This window comes from Columba livia, chromosome Z (assembly GCF_036013475.1).
Source record: "Columba livia isolate bColLiv1 breed racing homer chromosome Z, bColLiv1.pat.W.v2, whole genome shotgun sequence".
Taxonomy (NCBI): Eukaryota; Metazoa; Chordata; class Aves; order Columbiformes; family Columbidae; genus Columba; species Columba livia.
Genome location: NC_088642.1, coordinates 24748450 through 24773496, shown reverse-complemented (window position 1 = coordinate 24773496; position 25047 = coordinate 24748450). Strand labels below are relative to the sequence as shown.

The 25047-nt window shown below is 39.6% G+C and overlaps 1 protein-coding gene and 1 long non-coding RNA gene across 2 annotated transcripts in view; one reads left to right on the top strand and one right to left on the bottom strand.

Moving 5' to 3' along the window:
* Nucleotides 1–1315: 1315 nt before the first annotated feature.
* On the bottom strand, nucleotides 1316–5316 carry LOC110357668 (uncharacterized). The gene is made up of 2 exons (XR_002411433.2): nucleotides 3573–5316; nucleotides 1316–2385 (listed from the first exon to the last, which is right to left on the bottom strand). It is a non-coding gene; the product is annotated as an uncharacterized LOC110357668 (long non-coding RNA).
* A 392-nt stretch (nucleotides 5317–5708) lies between these two features.
* The window catches only part of HCN1 (hyperpolarization activated cyclic nucleotide gated potassium channel 1), a 196033-nt gene continuing 176694 nt past the window's right edge, over nucleotides 5709–25047 (top strand). Inside the window, exon 1 of the mRNA XM_065045178.1 lies at nucleotides 5709–6237. Within this exon, the coding sequence (XP_064901250.1) occupies nucleotides 5855–6237 (383 nt within the window). The 5' untranslated portion in view covers nucleotides 5709–5854. The remainder of the gene's footprint in view (nucleotides 6238–25047) is intronic.

Genomic DNA, 25047 nt, shown 5'->3' with positions numbered 1-25047 from the left:
ATGTAGGTGCCCATTACACAGTCAGGCAAATTTAGGACTTCAAACTTCTACAGATCGATCACATTTGCTGTTGTTGATCTTCATAGAAATCATGAAGATCATATTTACATCAAAGTTCACTGTGGATATTTAGAGTGTACGACAGGAAAAAAAATCACAAAAATACATGGACGGCTACCACCTAAGATTCACACTTGTAGGTACACTTGCTTTCTGACAGTTTTATTAAAGGGATACTAATGATGGCAAAAGCTAGATTCTTCCTTCTTCAGGCAAACATTTGTTGCCAGTAAGTACGTATGACTAAATATTCATGGAAATAAGATTAAAAGAGTGGGACCAAATCAAAATTATTTATTGCAAACTTAAATGACCAGACACAGAAAACAGCAGATATTATGAACTTGGATTAATTCTCAATTTAGCTTGCAGAGCTAGTCCTATAATGGTAAGTATTATTTTACTTCCTTGCTAATCCTGCTTTAGCATTTGACTTGGTGATCTTCTATTGAGAAACAATCTTAAACAAAAAATCACAGGGGATGAATCTAAAACTTGAGAGACAAGAGCTTTGTTCTGCAATCAGATGCACCTTGCTGTGTCATCTCACAGAAGTCCTGTTACTTCTCTGTGCCCCAGTTTCCTCGTGGAACAAACTAAATTTGCTTCAATACATAGGCTGTTATATTTTTCATTGCTACAGCTGAACTGTTCTGGATATGTTCAGGTTATAATAAAATGAGAAAATATGAGAAAATAAAAGAAGTGGGACTGTATTTCCTACAGGTATAACAATTTACTCTTTCACAGAAGGAAATTAATTTTGAGGTATACATTAGTATTGCAGTCATATAAAGCACGGAATCAATGGTGTTATAATAGTTTTATGGAGCCCAGTAGTTAACAAAAATTATTTAATACAAATAGAAGAGCCTACTATTTATTAATGATCCATTAACCTAGGACACAGCAAAGAGATATAAAAGGTTTTCTCCTTATTCTGTTAACACTGATTTAATGGCAAGTTCATTTATCAATTTCATTTTTTCAGTGCCTTTCCTGACATGGTCACAAAATCAAAATCAAATTTGACAGAAAACAAGCTATACCTTTAGCTCAAGGGAGTCTGTGACCTTTCTACCATACGTAGCGGTCTCCAGAAATATTCACACACACCATGCACCATTACTTCTCTTTCTGTGAAACCAAAATGCTCTCATCTAAACATGTTGGCCTGTGCCTCAGGAGAGGTCAGTATCCTGGATGAAAACAATGTATTAGGTTGGTGCAAAAGTAATTGCAGTTTCAGACTGAATTTTAAATCATTATAACTAGGCTCATACACCTCTTTATTAATAAAAATAGGAACCATTACAATCAACATATTTTTGCCAACAAGAAATAAGTTTGCTCATTCCTGTAGCTTATAAATCCATGCTTCGGAATTCGATGAACTCTTGGAAAGCATTTTCTGCATCCTGCTGGTTGTGGAAGCATTTTCCCTGCAAAAACTTGTTGAGATGCTTGTAGAAGTGGTAGCTGGCTGGTGAGAGGTCACGTGAAAACAGCAGATGAGGCAAAACTTTGTAGTCCAATTCATTCAAATTTTGAAGTGTTGGTTGTGCAATGTGCATTTGGGTGTTGTCATGAGGAAGAATTGGGCCCTTTTTATTGATAAATGTCCATTGCACATGTAGGAGTTTTCATTGCATCTCATCAATTTGCTGAGCATCCTTCTCAGTGTAATGTTTTCACCAGGATTCAGAAAGCTGTGGTGGATCAGATTGGCAGCAGACCAACAAACACTGACCATGACCTTTTTTTGGTGCAAGTTTGGCTTTGGGAAGTGCTTTGGAGGTTCCTTCCAGTACAACAACTGAGCTGATTGGTCATTGCCAATTGTCATATGAAATCTACTTTTTGTCACATGTCACAATCTGATCAAGAAATGGTTCATTGTCGCTGTGTAGACGAAGACAACACTTCAAAATGACAATTTTTAAAAATTTTCAGTCAGCTCATGAGGCACCCATTTATCGAGCTTTTTCACCTTTCCAATTTGATAAAACTGCTGAATGACTGTGGAATGGTTAATGCCGAGTTCTTCAGCAACTTGTCATGTAGTTGTAAGAGGATCAGCTTCAATGATTGCTCTCCATTGGTTGTTGTCAACTTCCAATGGCCGCCACTATGCTCCTCATCTTCAAGGCTCTCGTCTCCTTTGTGAAACTTCTTGAATGACCACTGCACTGTACGTTCTTCAGCAGTTCCTGGGCCAAACGCATTGTTGATGTTGCAAGTTGTCTCCACTGCTTTATGATCCGTTTTGAACTCTAATAAGAAAATCGCTCCAATTTTCTTTTTGTCTAACATCATTTCCATATTCTAAAATAAAAATAAAATAAACAGTAAGTAATAAGTCAGTAGCAAAAAACCCCAAACCATAAAGTGAGAAAAGCGCATTAAAATGATGTATAACATAACCACGTTTATTTAAGAATGTATTCCAATATCAAATGGCAAATTTCAACAATGCAAAAACTGCAATTACTTTTGCACTAACTTAATAAGTTATTTTGACCTGGAGAAGAATCCATTGTCCCACATATAAACTACAGATTATGAAAATCCTTTCTCATCCTTACAATTGCAATATTACTATTAAAAACTGCAAGATGCTGAGATATTAAGGCCACTCAGGCCATGCGGATACTTAAGACAAATAGTACCCAACCATGCACAAATAAGCATACATTTCTTCTCTGTAGAATAAGAACTATAAAAATCGAATATTTGATCACAGGGAGCAGAAGATATCAAAATATAAATTTTATTAAGAGATTTGTACCTGTGTAGTTTATATATGCTGTCTTTGAGAAACATGCAGAGAATACGTTACAGATATATTGCAAGTTGTTTTCTCTCATTAGAAACGTCTCTTAAATAATGACATTTAGATGTAATAAACCACTTTTGGGTTTATATACTGCCACCAAAGGAAATACAATATTTCTAGATTCTTGTACTGTTGTTCATGCTAAGTAAGCATAGATAAAAGCAGAGTCTCATAAAATAAGAAATTGGATGTTCTTGTTGTGCACAGTTTTCATTATTCAGAAATGAAGGACCATTGCCATTAACACAATATCACTGCTTCTCCAGTTAAAGACATGTACATCAGACTCTGCCTATTGCAGATATAAATGTCTCCATTTCACTGTTCCTATTTACTCTGTTACAAGTCTGTTTTCTCCTGTACTTGATTAGCTGTTGTTTAGCTTACGTTGGAAGAGACCATTGAGGCCAAGGGCTGCATGCAGAAGTCCTCTGGAATAATGAGTGAACAGACAGGAAAATAGGTTGCTCTTAGAGAGGAAAGTCAAGGTTGCAACGTATACACGACTGAACCGTGGAAAGTGTCAGTTACAGTGACACTGATGTGGTAAATGGTGTGAGTACGTGAAACAGCACAGCGTGACTTTGCTTTTTTATCCCTCGCCTTTGTGAATTTCTGTCAAATATGATGTGACCTAATTCTTTCACAATGCTGCAAAACAATAATAATTTCTTACTTTTTAATTATAATTTGGTGACAGACACTGCATGAGAGAAGAAGGAGGACATCATCTGGGGATAAAACAGTAAGAGGGTTTTGTCTATCAGCAGCTGTGCATGAGCCATCAGCAGCTGTGCACACACTCTCCAGTGTTTTAGGATAAAACCACACAGAAAAGTATCACTCCAGATGGGGAAGGCTTATGTATGTCAGCCCTCGACCAATCACACTGCGAGCATATTCCTTCCTGTGCTGGTCACTGCCCAGCCTCCAGCAAACCATCCCAGTGCATCTACACTTGCCATCTTCTTCCACACCAGCATCATGTTAATGTTAATATCTTCCACACTTAACAACACACTAACATCACCCGAACGTTGTGTGTTTGAGTGCACTAGGCATAAACATTCTGTGAGCTGGAATTGCTGAGAAAAGCCCTTGGATCCAGTTTAGAAACAGAGCTCCCCAATGCACCTGATTTGCACTGTGCAAATTGTGGCGTGCAGACTTGCACACCTGTTTCTCTATCAAGTTCAAGCATCTGTTTTGCAAAGGATTAAGTGGATAACAATGAAGTGACAAATAGCATTGAAAATACTGGAGCCAAGCTTGGGAGACTTTACTAATTCTTTCTTATCATATTTGTAATGGGCAAATTGAAGTGTGAAAAACAAACCTATGTCAAGCCAAATGGAGTCCCAGGACCTATGTATACACGCTGTAACATACGCATTCATGCGTATGCAGGTACACATAATGCTACAGCTCCTGTGATATCATGTGCAGATATTGATGCTCCATCATTGTGTCACCCAGACAAACTCACCCCCATTAGGGGTAAATATCAGCATCCTTCAGTTTTCAGAGCAGAGACCAAGGCCCTCCTCCTCACCCACTGCTCTCAGATCCTATGCCACCCCACACCTCCCCAAATACTTGACACAATCAGTGGTTAGGGTAGTATGTGTAGAGACACCCAAGGCAATACATATTCTAATTCCTTTGAGTTTACTTAAAATATCTGCGAGCTAGAAACACCCGCTGTTTCTTCCCTGTCCGATAGCCTTTTCTCTCCTGAAGGCTTCTTATCTGATGTACCCCAGCATGAGGTAGAGCGAGCTGAACTCCAGCTCCCTCTTTACAAACGTAAACAAAACCAAAACCGCCTTTTGGCATCTGTGAAAAGCGCGTCTCAGCACTTGGGTACACCTGCCATTTTACGCCGTGCGGTGAGACACGCAGGCACCCGCAGCGCACGGCCCTCCCAGCGGGAATCACACCCGGGGCTCCGCAGCAGCCCACGCGTGATGCGCCCCTATGCTTGTGCGCTCAGCCGCGTGTTTGCAGTCAGCGTAAGGTTCAGGAGGCGGCAAACCGCGAGGTGCCACCGAACCCCAGTGTCTGTTTTGCGTGTGAAACCGAATGTCACTCAAACCTGGCCTTCCCTCCTCACTCACACCCCCTCCTCCTTGCTCGCTGTCGCGCACGCACCGCACGAGCAAGAGGCAGGTCCTGACTTCACTTTCAGCAGCCTGAACCTCGAATGGCTCTGCCACCTCCAGTGGCATCACTCGGCCGCTTGCTCTCTTCCCGTCAGCCATCTCCCGAGAAGCACTCCAGAGGCTTCGCAAGTGACAGGCGAGCCCGAGCGACCTCCCACAGCTTCACTCCCGGCCATCGTTTCCCACTCCGGGTGTGCAGACACATCCATCCCACGCCTCGCCCAAGGTGAAACACACACCGCTCTTGTCCCTGCCTTTCTGTCGGAAGGGCCGGCAGCCGGCCCCTCTCTTCTCCCCGTCCTTCCGCCCGTCACAGGCCGCCCCGCGCCACACCAGCCACCGCCATACGGCGGGAGAGCGGCCAGGTCGGGCCGGGCCGGGCCCCCACGCCGCTCCACCCCGCCCCGCGGGCCACCCTACCCACGCCCGAGCGTCGAGCAGCCGCTGGGCTCACGCTCGCCACCGCCCCGCCGGCAGAGCCCGCCTTCCCCCTTCCCCGCTAGCTCCTCTGCCCCCGGCCCGGGCGCCTCAGCCCCTCAAGGACTCCGGGGCGCTCAATGTCAAGCGGGCGGCGCCGCGCGGCCGCCGGCAGGGGGCGGGCGAGGGGAAGCGGTGCCAGCCCTGCGCCGAGCGCGGCTCAGAGTCGGTGGCGCTGGCCATGCCGGGCAGCGCGGCGGCGCGGAGCTGAGCCCAGCCCAGCCCAGGGCGGCCGAGCCCAGCCGCGCCGCTGAAGGGCACCGGCGGCGGCGAGGCTTCCCCGCGCTCTCCCGCAGCTGGGGCGCGCCCGCTCCGCATCATGGAAGCTGGGAAGCGGAGCTCTTCTGCCGGCAGCCGGGACGATGGCAGCGCTAACGCTTTCCCATCCAAGCCGGCGGCCCCGGCGGAGAAAGCCCAGAGCAGCCCCGGCGGCGGGGGCAGCGGCGGCGTGAAGGAGCATGGCAACTCGGTGTGCTTCAAAGTGGACGGCGGCGGGGGCGAGGAGCCAGTGGTGGGCTTCGAGGATGCCGAGGGGCCCCGGCGGCAGTACGGCTTCATGCAGCGGCAGTTCACCTCCATGCTGCAGCCGGGGGTCAACAAATTCTCCCTCCGCATGTTCGGCAGCCAGAAGGCGGTGGAGAAGGAGCAGGAAAGGGTTAAAACTGCGGGGTTCTGGATCATCCATCCCTACAGCGACTTCAGGTGAGCGCGGGTCTCCCGGCGCCCCACGGGGGGTGGCCCCGGCGCGGGGAGCGGAGCGGCACTCCCGCCGGCTGGCACCCCGACCGGCGCGAACTTCGACGCGCTCCGGCTTGGAAGGGAGCGGGGGGAGCCCCGCGGAGGTGAGGGGCTTCCCCCGCCGAGCTCGGCCCGGCCCGGCGCTCTCCAGCGTGCTGCTCCCGGGACGGACCCGCGGGCCCGGCGGCGGTCGGGCACTGGCTGCCCGCAGCCCGTTCCCCCTGCCGGCAGCGCGCTGCCGCCGCCGGGCCTGCGGCTCCGTCCCGGTCTGGCCACGCCGCGAGGTGTGCCGGTCCCTCGGGCGGGGGGAGGGCAGGGGTCGCCACCGGAGCGGGGCACGGCTCTGCCCTGGGCTGGGAGAGCTCGCCGGGGCACGGGCAGCGGCAACTAAAGCGATGAAGTCCCGCGGTCCGCGCTGGCCGCACGCCGGCCCCTTCCTGGGCGCCCGCCGCGAACACTTGTTCAGGGGGTTGCGTTAAGGAAGCGCGTCTGGGTCAGAGTCGCAGCAGAATAACTTTATCCAAGCTGACGCTGTGTACCAAGCTACGTTTTCATAGGTAGATGGGTAAATGTGATGTTAAATTAGTTTTTCCTTTGCAGTAAGTTGAACATATGCCAAATTGGAATATTCAAATGAAAAGCAGTGCAAATTAGTTTCTGGGAAGAGATACTTCCCTCTAAAATTACATTTTAAGCGAAGGATTATTTCATTATGTTCTCTATGCTAACTGGCCACATGGCTTTGTAAATTTTACACTCCACAATATTTGCTTAAGAACTATGGGTGTCATTAAGTACATTTAATCAATAGTCTGTATGTATACAATAAGTGAATTGCTGTGGAGACCATGTTTAAGAAGGAAAATCCAGAGCGTTCAACAGTTACATGGATCTTCTAAGAAAAAGTAGGTTAAATAGGACACGCTTCCAGTGGTAACTGGAGAAAATACTTCCAAAAAATACTTCCGAAGTCCAGGTTTCAGTGGGACCGTTTAGAGTGAGGTGCTATGCAGTGAGCTGTGCCTACACATCGCAGTCGAGCCCCAGAGCAGTACAACTACAAAAGCAGAGGAGCAGGGCAGCACTCAGTTATGACTCAAGACCATGCTTCAAACCCCTGCTTTTTTCCTGGCTCCCTGGAGGCAATGAGCTGCACTCATTCTTTTCCTGGAGTACCTTTTCCCCCTCGCATGCCAGCTCAGCTGCACTGGCAGGTGCATTAAGTGGAGGGAGAGCCAGGAGTCCACCCGCTCCCTTTCTGCCAGCCCGAGAGGGATGTAGCAGGTCACATCTGGTGTTGTGGTAGCAAGCGCAGCGGATTAGGAGGGTCTGATGGCCTCATCCATGTGTGTGCATGAATAACTTTATTCACGTTAAAATTGCACTATAATGAATGAGATTATTCTTGCAAGTAAATTCCCTGGTTTTGTTGTAGGATTGGTTTCTGAACGAGGTGCACAACCCAACTGTTTTGGGCAGTAGCAGGTTATGCATTATGTTGTGTGCAGCATGTAACTTTTCAAACCGATGGTTGAAATAGGTGATAGGCTTGTTAGTTCTGTCTCATTACAGAAATATCTTCTAATTCTGTCGTAATTCTTCCTGTGGGAAGGTTTAGGCATCAGAGCATATGTTTAGTTTTTTTTTTCGGTAGGAATAAATAACACTGCATCCTTTTCAGTCCTGTTTGCATATTCTTAAATTAACTCTATTTTCTGAGGGTTTTGTTATGTCTTTATTTATCAGAATAAGGTGTTTGTTTTTTAAATAAAGTTCGTAGTCTTTCATTAGTCTTGGGATGATGTGACCTGATCCAGACCCATTTTTTTTTAGCCAGTAAGACTGTTTCAGTGAGAAATGTGAGATATTTCTCCTGAAATAATTGCAGCTGTATAATAGTAGTACTCTTTTTGGGTGGCAGTGTTTATAGAAATGGTTGAAGAAGTTGTACTATATTGTATATGCGCTTCCTATATGTGAATCGTGAAAATGATAGTAAGTGCCTCCCAACAGTGTCTCTGTACCAGAACAAATGCATTTGTAAGGATGGATTTGATCTGGTTTATTTTTGTGTGTGATTTTGTAACAATGTAATGCATGTATGGAGACAAGCCTTAAAACATGCAAAGAGACAGAGGTATCCTAATTGCACAGTGTTAATGTTGATACCACCAAGGGAAAGAACTAAATTTTCTAAGAAAACAACAAGAAAAAGGTAAAAAGGTGAATATTTTATGGTATCCAAGTGGGAGGATTCAGAATAAGTTTGTAAATGTAGCTATCATTACGGTGTTTGTAGCTCATATGAAAACAGACATCACAGCAAATTTTAAATATAGGCAATAATTAGGACAATACTGGGTTAACCACATAAGGCAGAGGAAAATTCTGGAACAGACTCCTATGGACTTTCATTTATTTTTGTTTTTCTAGTTCTGGATGCTTATATGCGTTTGTTGGGATACTTTGAATGCATTTGGTTACATTTCTTGACCTCTTTCTCAGGATTGTTATAAAACTTCGTACATTTTTCTACACAGCAATACTTTGCTGTGTTGTCAGGAGGGTTGGGCAGTGTCCCTGTGCCCTCTCGTCCCTCTTTTTTGGTATGAAGAGAGTGTGGAAGCTGTGTTTGTAAATTCGGTGCTCTGTGTATCGGCTACTTGTGTCTTTGTGTGGCTTGGTCTCTAGTTCTATGGCTCTCCATCCTCCCTGTCTCTCTGGGAAGGATTTGCTCTTCATCAGGCAGATATACCCTTGGAGAATTAAATTCAATAAGTATTACATAATTTTTCCACAAGAGGACCATTTTGTTCCTGGTTGTCTTTTTCCAGCCTTCTGAGGTTAATGTCTAATTTGGAAGCTGTTATGTAAACTGAGCACCTAATGCTCATCAAACCCAGCGCAAGACCTCTGTTTATCTCTTCGCAGCTCTGATTACTGTGTCTCTAAGCTTGGACAACAATTCTGTGTAATTGCATTACTTACAAAAGTGAATTTATTGTCAGTGCTTTGGTTGGGGTTTATTGAAGTCCTGCGTGCTTTCTGTGAGATAGGGAGTGCCTCTGGCCACTCTTGCACATGTGCAGAAGAACGAGCCCACGGGAGAGCATCCCTGGTCCAGCCCCGTGGCCTCACAGCCATGGGACGGATGAGAGCAGCACAAGGCCGACGGGAGATGGGAGCAACTGCACGTGGTTCTGCTGCTGCCGCCATACACATTCCATTCATTTCATAGCACAGTTGCACTGTTTGTGGGCTTTGAGGGACTTTTATATTGTACAGCCTTCTAGTATTAGTGGAAACGTACGTGGCTGATTTTTCAGATGATTAATTATTCAGTGTCCTTCAGCATGTCAGGAGTTTCTTTAATGCTCAGAGGGCTTCCTTGCCTGTGCCTGCGCTGTTGATCTGGCCCTGGAGTGTCTGCTTCTCTCCCTGTCTATAGGTACACAGAGAAACTCTGGAAATCTTCGTTTTAGTACCGCATCAGCCAGGGCATCTGTAGTCAGCAATCTACAAAGAAAACTGTTAGCACCTCCAGACTCACATGGGAGAGGCATCTTTTGACCAGAAATAGCCATCTATGAGGAGGACTGAGAGGAAATAATACGTGTATGAGTAAACGTAGCCTTCACACTCTGATGGTTACAGTTTTTAGTTTGATGTTTGGGAACAGCCTTTGACTGGAAGTGGTGACAAAAAATTTTAACTGGCTTTCAAGATGAAGTGAAGTAAGACTGTGATGTGGAGTGGACTGGCGCAGCAGCGGATAAGGAGGTGCGGTGCGGGCAGCGCTGAAGGTCTTTTTCCTGTGTAGATGAACACAAAATATCAACTGCTTTTCAACAATAGCAAAAAGCTCTTGACATTTTATGTCGAGAGAATCTCTCTGGGTAACTTCTCATCTATTCAGAGAGCGCAAAGCCATATTTTAATGATAGCAGAAAAGTAAAAGCAGAGTTAATTCTAAAGCAGAAAATTTCAGAGCATAGTGAATAGTAAACGTATGCCAGATTTTTTTAACAAGAGTGGCACTCCAATTTCAAACAGTTTTTCTATACACATTTGATGGTCATCATGTAAATGTATGAGGTTTATCATATAAATCTTTATAAATCATAGAAGGCTCTGTTGATGCTACCTTGTAAGTAAATTTAATGCCAGGTTTCAGTGGGTTTTAATCAGGGTGAAAGACACAATATTTGCATGTGTATATCTAGGTACTTATGGAACAGGGTTTTTTGTCTATTGCTATTAAAAACCATTCTGTTATTTTGTGCAGTTTTATGTAACCCATCCATGTTGTCATGTACATGTGCAGCTTAATTTTTCAATTATGTGCCAAACTGTAAGTCATAATTGCAACGTATTGGTGTACCTCATGTTTTTTATTATACTTTCAATTTTGGACTTATATTTGCCTTATGAATCAATTTTATTTTTAATATGTGCCTGTCTTTTGGGCCTGTCTTTGACTGCCGGTGAAAGGCACCCTAACATGGTAGACTGTGCATATGTGCAGCTCACATACATGTTTCTATAATTTGTGCATATATTGGTTTAAAACCTGTTATTTGGGACCAGTCTCCACGTGTCATACCTATCCTTTATATTTTAAGAAGCTTAGGGTAAGCACTTTGTCTCTCTTTTGTCACATGTCTGTAATGTCTCCGTTAAAGCTAATGAGATTTATCTTTTGTGAGCTGTTACATGCTTAGGTTTATATTGAACAGTAGAGTTGGAAGGTAATGCTATATGTGATGAAGACAAAATGTGTTGTATCATACTTCAGTGTAATTGATATAGACATATGTGTGCAAAATTAAGTCTATAAGTAATGTTGGTTTGTATTAAGTAGATCAGATACAAATTAGCGTGGGTTTTCATGGATACATTATATCACTAGCAGTGTAGGAGTATGAAATGTCTGGTTTTCAATTGTCTAGGTAGTCATCTCAGTCTTGTTGCTCAGGATTTGTCATGAGGTTCTTTTACAGTGTTAAGACTTTTGAGTTATTTGCTAATAAACTGATAATCATGGATTTATAATTATACTACATACATTCTTTGCACAAAGCATTTTAAAAAAATTATTTATATTTTTATGACTGAAGTACAATTTCAGCTAGAACTATCTTTCATATATCATTTTCAAATACTGTTGTGGCAACTATATTTTTTATTTCTATTAAAGAAAAACCTTGTACATTACACTATTCCTGTTACTTGGACATTCACTCTTTGTACTTGACTAAGCATAGAGAACCATTAAGTATGAAAAAGTAGTAGCATTTGGCTTTTTAGTTGCTGCATTCCAACAATTTTTTGCACTTTACTTCTGTAAATGCCCCAAAGCATAAATTGACAAAATGGTAGCATTAAACTAAATAATGCATTTATAAAGTCTGAAAATACTTTCGACAGTAAGTTATATATTAAGCTTTATAATAGTTCCCCAGGTAAAATGTGTCTCCCATAAAGGCAGGCTGAAAAAAAATATGTTAACAGTCCTCAAATGCATAAATGGATGTTACAAAGTGGAAAAAAATTGCATACAAGTAATAGGGTGAAATTGCGGCAACAAATATGTAAAGGAGACATTTAGGAAGCAGAACCAAAAATAAGCAATAAAATATTCTATTGGAAATGCTTTGATGTGGAATAAGGGCCAGAAATGCATTAGGTTGTTTTTCATCTTAAGTTCCTATTATTTTTGATACTGAGTAATGTCTCATCATCGGCTGTCACTGATTCATTTGATATGAAATCTAGTTGATTAAAGCTAGCTACTGGCATTTCTTTTTGTGCCACTGGTAAGCATGTATAAATGAAGATGGATATGTAGAGGTGCACATGAGGGCCATGTGCTCTTGTCCCCTTGGAGGTTCTGTCCAAGAACCACAAAAGCAAGCCATCTGAGTCCACCTGAGCACTAGCCTTCTTGACCTCTAAGGGATGTGCATAAGATTATGCCTTTGTTCCAGACAAGCAATAATTTTATTGATAAGGCATCTTTCTGTCTCTTGATAATGTAGAATACTAATGTATAGTTTGAGCTCACGTATATTTTGAACATTTCCCAATTTTCATGTGTCCATTATAGTCCTGGAATGACAGTCCATTCATTGCATTTTCTTTCATGTTTTTGAAACGTTATATACTTGAAAACAGAAAAATGTTAACAGCAGAGAACAAGCTTAGTAACTCAAATAATTCCTCAGTTTCGTTTTATGAGGTACTTTTAATTTAACTTCAGATGTTTCGAAGATTGTGGAAAGCACCTATGAAAAAGTACATAAGTATATGTATATATATATTTTTTTTTTTTCTGCAAGATGCTTAATTTTAGAATATTCATTTTCACAATCTAAATAAACGCAAATACTTTTATCATTATTTTGAGATGTGTTTTTTAAAAAAAAACAAATCAGAACAAAATCAAACCAAAATGTTACACAATTTCTGTAAGTAATCTATAAGATGATGTTTTGGGGGACTGCTTACATGTGAGTCTTTAAGCTTTGACCTGGAATGCTCATCAATATCATGAGACTCCCTTTTCAGTTTTGTTTTTTTTTTTTTTTTTAGTTTGGCTTCAGTGATTAAAAAAGCATTTGATTAATATTATCTATATATATACACCTACCAAAAGTAAGATCATAAGATTAGCACCATGCTTGGGCCCATGGGGAAAAAGTACCGATTTTGTTATTCCCATTGGTTATTCTAGCAAGACTACACATTTTTGATGGTGTACCGGCACTTTATTTGTTAGCTCATCTAAATAATTTATGCTTACAATCAAGTTAGTAATAGTTTTTTTTTTCTTTATGTTAGGTTTCTTGTACTTGAGTATACAGAGAGAACTGTGAATTGGAATACTATGTAAAAGCATAGAATAGTAAATAAAAATGTGGATTTAGGATTTGGTTTGAGGGTTTCGGTGGCTACAAAGATACATAAAAAATGCATAGCATTTGATAAATTGCTTGGGTTTTTTTACGGTTACATAATCAAGTTAAAATTTGAGTGGCTCAGTTTCTGATTGTTCAGCCTGGAATAGTAGAAATAGAGACATACGAAATCAGAGGTCACTTAAAAAAATGTGAATCTTTACCTCTGCATTTCTGCCTATGCCTAAGATCAGTGACATTGTAATATTTAATTAAACTTCGTCAGCTTTTTTTTGAGAGGCTCGGTTGGAAGGTACTAGAAGGCAAAATACTATTTTTAGAGAGGGGGTAGAGTATGAAAATTAGTAGAGAAATTTACTTCATTTACTTGTAAATAAGAGGTATCCATTTCTCATCTCTGCTTTCAGTGAACAGTATGCCTGAGAGCTGTCTTCTGTGTCAACATATAATTTCTGTGAGAGAAGAAACTTTTAACCTACTTTGCAATGTTTAATTTTTAACCTGCCAGTACAATTCTCATTAATTGCTTGAAAGTCCTTTAGCTGTCTCTTCCCCGATTCTTTCCCAGAGGCATGATTTAATTTTAAAAATCATAGTGTATTCAGCTCTAATTATTGGAGAGCTCGTTCCAGACACATAGTAAGGTACGTTAATGACCAAAAACTGTATCAGCTGCAGTCAATGTCAGTACTACCTCAAGGACACTGTCATCTAGCTTCCGTAAAATCTCTGTTAATATTTTTTAATCTGATGATAGGCAGATTCAGGCAAGCTGCGTGATATTTTGCAGTAATCTTATTGCCTTTGTTTGCAGTGCAACTGGAATAAGTCTGGAGTAAACTTGTGTTCAGAAAACATTCGTTTAATTACAAAATAAATGCAGTCTGTTTCCATTATATGTTTTAAAGACCCCCAGACAAAGGCCAAACCCTTTTTAATTTATGCCAGTGAAGTTCCCACAGCTGGAGTTGTGTCATATAGCTAAGAACAGGATTTTGTTATTATTTTGTTAACATCTACGTTGTTTATGTGGATATGAAGCACATTATTTAACAAATAATTTGATAGGCTGATGGAATTTAACATGCTGCTGACATTAATAAACTATCTCTAAAAATGTAGCATTTATTAAAAATTATTATTAAGATACTTTGTTTTCAACTGAAAAAACACAGGTTGCTTTATGCTCCCAGTCAATACTAGGTCACGTGGTGGTTTTTTGTGTGTTTTTTTTTTTAATGTACTTTAAATAGCTAATATGCATAAAAATTGTTTTGACAGTAGGATTTTTTTTAGGTGGTACTACTCTTTTTCATCCAGTTCTCAGTCTTGAATTCACTGAAGCTTACACATGTGCTAAAGCTCTGGTACATGAAGAGCCCCACAGAAAGAAAATGTCCTCTCATGACATCAAATTTTCCAATTCTATACATAGCATACTTAGGTTACCTCCATTTTTTTTTGTCTGCTGCCAGCAGAGTAAAGTATGGAGGTATTGATGTTTCCTTGGCTAGTTCTGTCATGTCTTACAGTAATTTACCCGGTCCCTAAGAAGCATCTCTCTTTATGGCAAGACTGCAGCAACAGGTAGTGTGGTTCTGATATGATCTGATGTTAAGCAAATCTGTAGACTGCAGTAAATTTAGCATGATATAATAGGATCCTAAAGATAAATGAGTATTCAAACTTGCTTTAGGTCAAAGCTATGGAGAATATACAGAACTTTTATAAGATGCATGGAGTGAGATCTATATAATCCTCCCCAGGAGATGGAATGAAAGTGTGGCTGCAAAACCATGGGGATGCAATCAAGTTTTCACATGAGTACTGAGAGGTTTTCCATTGGGCTCTTGAGTTGCTTCTGCCCATGCGTTCATTCCAGGACAACTTCTGATTTCTGTCTGGTAGAGAAATTACTATGAAACCTGTAATACTACCCCCTAAAACACCTTATTACTGCCTGACAGTACACACTTGCAAGCCTCTGGATTCCCCAGACACATCCTGGGCTATAAGTTCCTTGGGGTGGCTGCATATGGGCTTGTTTGCACTTGATTTCTCAGTGAAGATGACAGCCAAGCATGTCTGTCACTCTGATTCACCTTGTCTTTGGTGCCAGACAAGCTCAGTAGTAACACAAAGATTTCATTTTCTAACTAGGGATTAGTCTGTTACACACACACAAACTTCGAAACAAAACATAAATAGTAAAATAAATCAAGCATACATGTCAAGCTTCTTGGGTGCCTTTCTCATTACCCGCCTTACCACGTATACTTCAGAGAAGTTTGTTTTTCAGAGCTATGTGTCCAGTGTTCATGGAAACTGTTATCTAGGAGACTCCCTAAAAACTGAAAACTGGCTTTTTCTGTCTTTCATTTATGGCATTTCGTATGGTCTAATTTTCAGACAGTGAAATTCTGCTATAGACAACTTGCACTTCTCATTTGAAGGTTAGCAAGAGCATGGTGATGTTGTCCCTGACAGATTTTTTTTTTAAAACAACTTCTCTTTTCCCTTATTCTGTTTCTGCTTCTCTCCCTCCTGCATCTCTTCATGAAGAGATAATGATTTTTTTTTTTATATAAATGGAAATCAAGAGTTTATTTTTTAATTTTACAGTTTGTTAGCCCTGCTATATGGTTTTCCATTCTTACTGAGTCTGTTAGCTAGGAGCTATTGAGCTGTTTGTTCAAAATAGCAGGGAGAAGTTAACCTAGTAGTAATTTGTAGTTTGTAAATAAATACTTTGTAATAATTAAAAAAAACATAATTGTATGGACATCTTTTGTTTCCCATGACTTGGGCAGGTTGGAAGTTTTCTGTTGAGAATTGCAACCTGATGCAATTGAATATATCGTTACCATAGACCTAGTAACAAGATACTTCACCAAGATTGTTTCCTCAGCCTGTTTATTGCCAGCTTGGGAATGCTGTTGCATACATCTATCACATTAAAGATATAAGAAGCACACTTCTGTAATGCAAAGGGTGTGTGGTATCAAGAGTAAGAACTGCCAGATGGTAGGTAATCTAACAGAACATTTAAAGAGGGTCAAAATGGAAAATATCTGAAATCCGATGACTTATTAAGCAGTAGATGTTGCATGTGTGGGACAAGTGAGAGATAAGTAACCTAATTTAGGTGCCCACATGACCAAAATTGACTTTTAATTGCTTGCATTCTGTCAGTAAATTTCTGAAATACATGGTTTTACTAACTTAAAGGTGTTTTTTGAAATATGGAACAGGATATTAAATTCAGTACTATACTGGTGGATGTTGAAAACTTGAGTATGATATATTCATATTCTTATTTTGTATTTATTGAAGTAATGAATTTATTATGATGCCTTATCTCTCAGAAATGGAAGAAGAAATTCAAAAACAGTTGCAAGGTTTTTGATATTGAAAAGAATTACATCCAGAACCTACTGTTTTATTATTTCATATGCATATTACTTAGCTAGGCGTGAACAAAATACAAAATAAATAAAGGCTGAATCTGATTAAATGTTTTAGTTTGCTATTTAAAGAAATTTGGTGTGAGTTTAAAATGTCTTGCTTCCCTTTGAGCTGTCCTCTCTTCTCATTTCCTGAAGTTATATTTTCCTGTGGTCTGCCTCTATCTGTACTCTGTCGTTCACACGCAGGCTAATTTTCTTTTGTCAAGGGATGATCCTTGTTAAGGTGGGTCTGAGGAAGACTCCTTCAGCTTTATACAAGCTGTCAGTGTTACTCAGCAATTTCCACCACCACCAGCCATGTTACCCAGGACCGTATGAACATCGCTCGATGTGACCATGGTTGTTTCTACCATTTCTAAGCCAGAGTCAACTCTTACATTCTCCCACAGGCTAGACCCAATTTATTTTTCTGTGGAAGGGATGGGAGAGCTGCAGTGAACTTCCACTCCCACACTTGTTCCTCACAGCGTGACTGAGTTCAGACCTGTTCCAGAGAAGAAGAGCTAGCTTTGTATCCCAGGAATGCGGGTAGTATGAATCTGCATGAAATGGTAACAGATGTTCCTGCTGGGGCCACTGACTTGTGATTCCTTGAAGTGTCAGCAGCTCATCTTAGCATTGAATGTACATACTGATTTTATGCCACTGGCAATATGAGCAAAGGGAATACGATATTTAACTTGGTTTCATGTTTCCAGTACAAATTTTTCCATTTCTGGAATGTCTTTGAAAATGACAGTTTTACCCAGTGCTCTGTGCAGAGTGTGCAGATCCCTAGGATGTTAGATGAAGATCTGAGATGGATGTCAGGAGCCTATCTATCTTTGGGTTTCAGAATGAGATAGGGACCTAGATACTTGTAAGCATCTGGACTCTGTGCCTGAACATCTTTCAGAATTCTAGCCATAAGGAGCTGTAAATGGTAAAACTGATTTTTAAAAAATGTCATCCATGGGTGCTTTGAATTTGCAGAACTAGTATATCAGAATATTTTGAATATGCTTCATGTTCCATTTCTGTCATATTATATATTTTGATTTGCAGAGTACAGATCAATATCTTTTTTAAGATTATGACGGAAAGTTCTATTAATCATTTGTCGCCCTGAATTTCTTGCTGTCCTACACCATTGAATTATTAACATCTGTTTGGCTGTTCTAATTGTTGCACATCTTTAGCTTAAACAGTTTTGAATAGTTCATAACTTACTGTCCTCCAGAAATGAAACAAACATTTGGCTAAATTAAATTTTGTCTTTCTGAGGAATATTGGCTTGTGGCTAAAACCTCTCCAAGATCTCCACAGTAAAATGTTTTAATTTGCAGAAGGCCAGAAACCTATTTATTATATGTAGACAACTTAATTTTGAGTGAATATGGATGGAAGATAAAGATGGACATCTGGTGTTTCATTCACCACGGTCAAGAGAAGCTCCTGTTATTGTGCTGTATCAAAGCAACAGTCATCTGTCTGTATGGGAGTAAATATCTTCCTTGGTACTTCTGCTGTTGTTTATAGTTCAGGTCATAGACCCCTGACCAAAGTTTCTTTTGAGTGCTTATTTTAGAGTCAGTTATCAGTGGCTACGATTATAGGCAACTTTACTTGCAGGCAAACACATTTCCCCGTCACCCTTAACCTGTGCTGCGTGGCTGATGCTGAGAGCAGCGTGTGGGCCGTGCCATTGTTCAGGAATACGGACTCTGTTTAAGCGCCCGAGGATCAGAGAAAGAGAAGTTTTGGACCAAGAGACTTCAAAGTCAACTGTGAAAAACAAAACACTCCACCAAAATATGAAGTGGAGAAGTAGATTATTAAATAATTCCCTTTTATATTTTTTCTGATAAATATTCATAGGTGAAGCATAAAACAAAGCCTGTGGTAAAGTTTGAATATGTTTTCAGATCTTAACATTTTTACCAATCTTTTATTTTCAAGCTGAAAACTGACATGTTTTTCCTGAAGCCTAAAGTGCTAAAGTGACTTCCTCTCTCTCTCTCTCTCCTTTTTTTTTTTTTTTTAGAAAGCAACTTTGGAGGAAAAAAGCTTTCATACACGTATTTTGTATAATAGGTTTACTTTAGATGGTTCTGTCTCAGTGAAGATCAAGTAGAAGTTTAAATTAATCTCTATATTGTTATCAAATATCTTCAACTGATTTAACAACCATTTCATATGACTAAATTAAAACAATAATTAACAAATGTATTTCAAGTTTGTAAGCTGCCATAGCTCAATAAATACTTCCAACACATAGTTTCTAAATGTAATACCTGTTGTTTTTAGAAATTGCTCTTGGACATCTGTTTCAGTGTTGTGTATACCTATGACAAAATATAACGGAACCTTGTTTTTTTAATTACAACCATACAGTGGATATGACCTGCAGTACTGCTGCTGGCAAAGAAAAGGCCCATTGCATGTAAAGGCAATCCCTTGGAGTGTTTGATATTGCAGGTTATCTCCCGTTTTGCAAATTAAAAAAACAATTAATAAATAAGTATACGAAAGTTATTTTGTAGGTTTTTTTTTGAAAGCATTTGATTGTTTGCTTTTGAAAGAATAACCAAAGCCATTTAATTGGCTTCCTTGTTCAGTTATATTGAATTAAACTGCAAAAGGGCCATTCAGCAATCACATTTCATTGCACTGGCCAATGTTCATAAATGTCAGATGTGGATTTTGCATCCCCAGAAACTTGTATTCCAAACCTCCACCCTTCACTGAGCTGCTCACAGTGGCAGTACATGAGATTTTGCTCTGATTTGCTTGCGTGGAGCTTTCTGGAGCATTATAGGGTAAATAGCATGAAAAGACAATGAAAGGAACAGAGGTAAAACTAACAAGGCTTCAGTTACTTAGGCCAATAACCAGAACATCTTTGAACATCGTGTATTCTCTTTGTTATTTGGTTTGTTTGCTTTTCTGAGTTTTCCTTTTTCTTTTAAAAAAGTGAGTATTAGGTCTGTCTGATCACTGCTCTGTCTAGCTGCATAATTAGCTGATGTGTTTTGGCAATGCAGGCAGAATGCTATTCTCTAAAAAAGAGTGGTAAGACTGGAGCATGCAGTAAGTAAACCGGGAAATTTTAAATAAATGTTAAAATTATGGTGCATCTGCTTAAATAGTGTAGAAGGTAAATGGCTAGCAAAGAGATCTGGATACAAGCTGAATGATGAAGATAATGGGGACTCTGAGTGTAGATGGTATAGACATGAGAAACATGCAAGAGCTGCATTTTATTTCTGGTAGGGAAAAGTGGTGTAGTGTATGAGGTATGAAATTTTGTTTTCAAAGATAATGGTAAAACTGCATGTGGAACTTCTTAGCTGAGCATCCTCCTTCCTATCTGCTCTCCAGTGCAGAACTCCTGAGGTGTGTCACCCTGTAAAAAGACAATCATCATAAATACATGTAGGGAAAGGTATAAGAGGCTTGTAGATGATTATTGCTTTAATTGCTTAAAATATTTTGTATTGGGCACATTGTGTTTTCAATTAATTGCTGTTTTAGAAAGATAAATAAAAGCAATGAATTCAGTTAATTAAGTTAACAAAATAACAAATAATCATACTAATGCTATTTTCAGCATGTATTTTTGAGCGTGTACATGAATATCTCCTGTATCTGCTTAGGAATCCGAACCATTCGTCCCTGATGTTGGAAGTGCAGAGTAATTTCCATCCTCTGATGGGCAGAATTGAAGCCTGTACACTTACTTTGCATAACACTTCTGGCATAGATGCGTTCAATAACAATATTGCCTCTCAGTGCTGATCTGCTTCGACAGAGCAAAAGAGTGAGAATTCCTCTGTGGTGTAGTCGTCACCTTCCCTGGGAAGAAGGTTTTGGTTCCTGCTCTGGTTTATATTTGTTCAGGGAAAGAGAACAAGGAAGCAGTGTACCTCACTTCAGGAGACACAATATGGCTTGGGGGTGATGAGTTTTCCAGAGAAGGGGGAGATCCTGGGCTCAGCTACCCACAGATAGGTGAGGAAAGTCAAATGGATTTTCTGAGGCGTTGGTGAGAGCTGTAGGTATCGAGCTGTTTTGCAAAAGGGAGATGCGCATGACGTGACCCTAATTACTTATCATGTTGCTCGGTTGTGAATTCGATATTTTTCCTTTACTCTTCTAAAAAGTGTCTGAAATATATTTTTAATTCTTTTTCATCAAAGTATAAGTAAAAATGAAGAAAGCGGTTATTTTGATTTGTTTTGAACACCAGTTCCTCAGTTTATTGCGTTATTTTCACAACAAACACAAGTTATTAATGATTTAACCTGTTATATTCATGGATTACAGTAAAACAATTTACTGATTCTTAAAATGGTACTTCCACTTGTTTTAAAGGGTTGAAATCGCAGGCCTTATTTTTAATATTTGAAGAAACATAGGCTTTGGAACCAAAGATCAGCTGTAAATAGTTTTAAAAGGGAATAATAATTTAGCATGATATATTTATGCTATCTCAGTTACTTGTTCTTGCACTAGAATCTTGTACATCCATGTAGATATATGAGGTGTATAAATATTCAGTCATGTATATTTGTTTTCAGTCATGATGTAGGAATACAAAATCTGCATGTATAATCCATCAACTTGTTTCAGACCTATACATAGTTCTTTTGCACTTTTTTACACCTCTGTACCTTTTTTTTTTTTTTTAATTTTTATTTTCAGTTTAAATATACCACACAGTCTTGCCTTTAGTGAACTTTTCAATAAACGATGCACCAATTTCTGGGAAATGAAAATTTGTGTTTGAAGTGGCTTCTCAGGATGTACTGTATCTTTGCACAGTTACATGCACAAAGTGAGTTTTACCTCTGACTATCAGAATGAAATTGTTAGTATATATGTCAAATACCAGAAGTCTTGCAGTCTTACATGAACCAAGTTGATGGCCCTAGTCTTGTTTTTCTTGTCGAAGGTATTCACCTCTAAAAACTAATTGCTCCAACTCATTCAGTGGTCACAGGCCAATCTCCTTGCCAAACCTCTGACTGAGGTCTATCAATGCTACTAGCTACTGAGCAATGTCTTCTCCATCTTCTTCTCTGAAGATAGCAGACAAAATGCACTTTTCACCATCAGCAGAACCTGTAAAGATTACACTGATAAGAGACTGAATTAGTTAAAAAAAATCTGTTAAAGCAAAATATTAGGTGAAATTATCTGGCTTTTTTGGTTTTGCGAGGGGATGCTGGTTGAGGTACCTTCCTTTTCATGTGATGCTTTTTTTGAGAAGAATTACAGAAGGCTTCTCCCAGTGTAAGCCTCTGAATTTTTACTTAGTATGGAGGCACCCTGAATGTTGTATTTCTAAATGACACTCTTAAAATTACTGTCACTACAAAATTCTTAATTAACGCAAGTGTTCCGATATGAGATTATTTTGCAGCTGAAATATTTTTAGACCTGTCTCTTTCAAACTTTTTTTGCGCCTGTAAAGCGGTCATTTCTAATTTGAGAATGTGAATGCATCTTTTGCAGTGATCTACTACAGAAATTTGCTGACACTTAACAAATCAGTATGTTGCAATTAGCACTTGGTGTAAGGGCTGGTAATATGAAACTGAAACAAATCAGTTGGAGTCCCTATATGAAATGTTTCCTGATACTGAGAGGCTGTGGTCTGGCAGTTTGAACCGGGCAGGGGGGAGTAATTTTGAGGAATATATGTTACTTGAGCTGTGATGTGTGTTGATGCAAAAGCGATCTTGATAATCTGAAATAAATAGGTTTTGATCAGCATACAGGTCAGCGTAGACAGATTCAGCTTTTTCCAAGATAAAACTGATTTGTGAGTTTCCAGCTGGTAGCTATCTGGATGGGACCATTACCCTGCTTTTTCACTAAGGAGTGGGGCTGAACAAAGAGCAAACTGTGTAAAGATGGGGAAGTGCAAAAGCAATATCAGAGCTCCACTGGCAGTGGTGCACTGTTCTTGCCCAAGGTTATGTGGAAGTCAGGCATTAATTCTTTCTGCTGTAGCTTAATAAGTTTATCTGAGGAAAAGCAATGGCAAACATGAGATGTATTCAGGCACTTGTGGTAGGGGATTATTAGCTAAAGTCAAATAGGCTCAATATTAAATAAAATTGCCATGTTATATAAATTTCTTTTTGTCCTGTCCTTCCACCCCTCACATATGCAATGAGGGCATTACTCCTGTGCCTTTTTGTTTCAGAAATCTGAGACTTAATTTTTGTTGCGTGTAAAATACTATAAAAACTTTAGACAGAAGCTATTGAATCTGTAGTGAGAATTAATTTTTTTTTTAAATGTCCACTGATTAAATATTAGTTGAATTTATTGAAAATATACATATATATTAATATAGTGTTAATTAGTTAATTTTATAGTCACTTTCCATGGACAGTACTGTGATTTTCTTCTCTAGTAATCAAACCTTTGAAGCACTCAAACTTTAAACCTAACCAAATAGTGCAAACAAAGCCTTTTGAACCTAGTAAATTGCTCTTCATTGGCTTTACTGGGCTCTGATCAGGTGCCCCCAGAGCTGCATTTATCTATTAATCTGCCTTATGCATAGAATCACAAGTGAGCAAAAAATCACTGATTTCCACTACTACGTGTGTTTAGTTATCAGGTAAAACTAACGAAATCTGTTTGAAATTGTGCGAGTTTGCAATTTTTAGATACATTCTATGGCTATATGAAAAAGAAGGCTCAGTATTGGTGAATTTTATTAATCCATCTTTGAATTCCTTTTCTGCTACTGGGTAGGATGTTGCATCAATATTTAAAAATTAAGAGCAAGGCACATAAATTGGCTCTCTAAGTACATATGGCTAACCTTGAAGTGAAGGACTTCAGTTATTAGTCTGAAATCAAATTAAGATTTTGGGGAGGGTCTGAAAACTTCATTATTATTTTATTTTTAAAATTGCTTTTAGTCTTAATCAGAATTAAACCATTAAGCAAGAAGATTCCCAGGTCCAGCATTGCTCATAACTCAGTTAGGGAAATGGAGTTTTCAGAACATGAGCCTCTGCCTCATCCCAGACTGGCCAGTCTCAGGCAGGCAGAGAAAGCCTTTCTGCTGCTTCAGCAGGATACCTAGCTAGGTCAGTGAAAGTTAATTAAGCTTGATGTGTTTTACATTAAAAAAGAATAGCTAATACTGATGAAATTTTCACCTGAGAAAGTGTCACAGGCTTCTACTTAATAATTTCTGCCCTTCAACCTCAGCACTTGAAGTGCACGAGATGCTGTTAGTGCTCGGCTGTGGTGTGTGCTTTACAGTCAAGGGGTGAGCCGCGAAAGGGGCTCTGTTTCAGCCTTCCAAAGTTCCTCATTTGTGTTTACTCAACATAAGCTAAAAGCTATCAGAGCAATAATAGAGGACAAGAGAGAATATAAATCTACAATTTCAGAAGAATAGTTTATCTTTTAAAAAGAAACCAAACCCAAACCCAATCTTCTGTCTTTCTAAAGCTTTGCAAAACTGGGTACATTCAGATGAGGAAAGTTTTACCCATACAGAAGGACAACACAACTGCAGAAGTGACCTCTTTGCCAAAGCAAAACTGGCCAATGTAAAGAAGTGACACTTCACTAGCCTTTTTAATGCATTTATATTAATGCAAACAAATCGGTTACAATAAATTCTAAATTTGGAAATTTGAAAATTAAAAAATTGCTGCAGGGCCAAAGTCATGGAAGCGTTCCACAACAGATTTGCAACATTTAAATATAATTTGTTCCATGGAAGATGTTGAATGCAATATTTCTTGTTAAAATAGAAGGATTTTCATATTTGATTTGTATTTCTTTTTCCCAGAAGTGTGTTTTCCTCTAGGTGTGTATGTGTAAGAGAGACAGATGGGCAGAATGAAAATGGATAGCTGGGCAGAAGGGGATATCCTCACTTTCAGGTTGTGAAAAAAAATGGTGATGATTTTTCAGAAAATTTTCAAGTACGAACACCTGTGCGATCATGAAGATAGTTTGTGTCTCCTGAAAAAAATCCTCCCTTCTTCATCCTCCTGTCCTTTCCAAAACATCCGAGTAATTATCTGCAAGTTGAGAGGTTTTCAGGCATGTCTAGCTTTTTTCTCTCTTACTAAAAGAATAATATAGTTGCAAAGCAAGAGAAAGATGGCAGGTCTGGTGAGAATCAAATTCTGACATGGATAATACCAAGGTTAGTGCTTGTTACAGTATGTTGTAATGAAGTTTTAAATTACTGTTATATATACTAAGATTGTTTTGTTATATATAGGACATTGATTTCTCTGTTAGGTGAACTGATGATCCATGAAAGCAAAATAAATAAAGCTGCGTTTGAAGCTGAGATAAGAAAAAGTCAGTTTTCATTTCACTGAGCATCTGCTAGTCAAGAAAAATATTTAAAGAGGAGT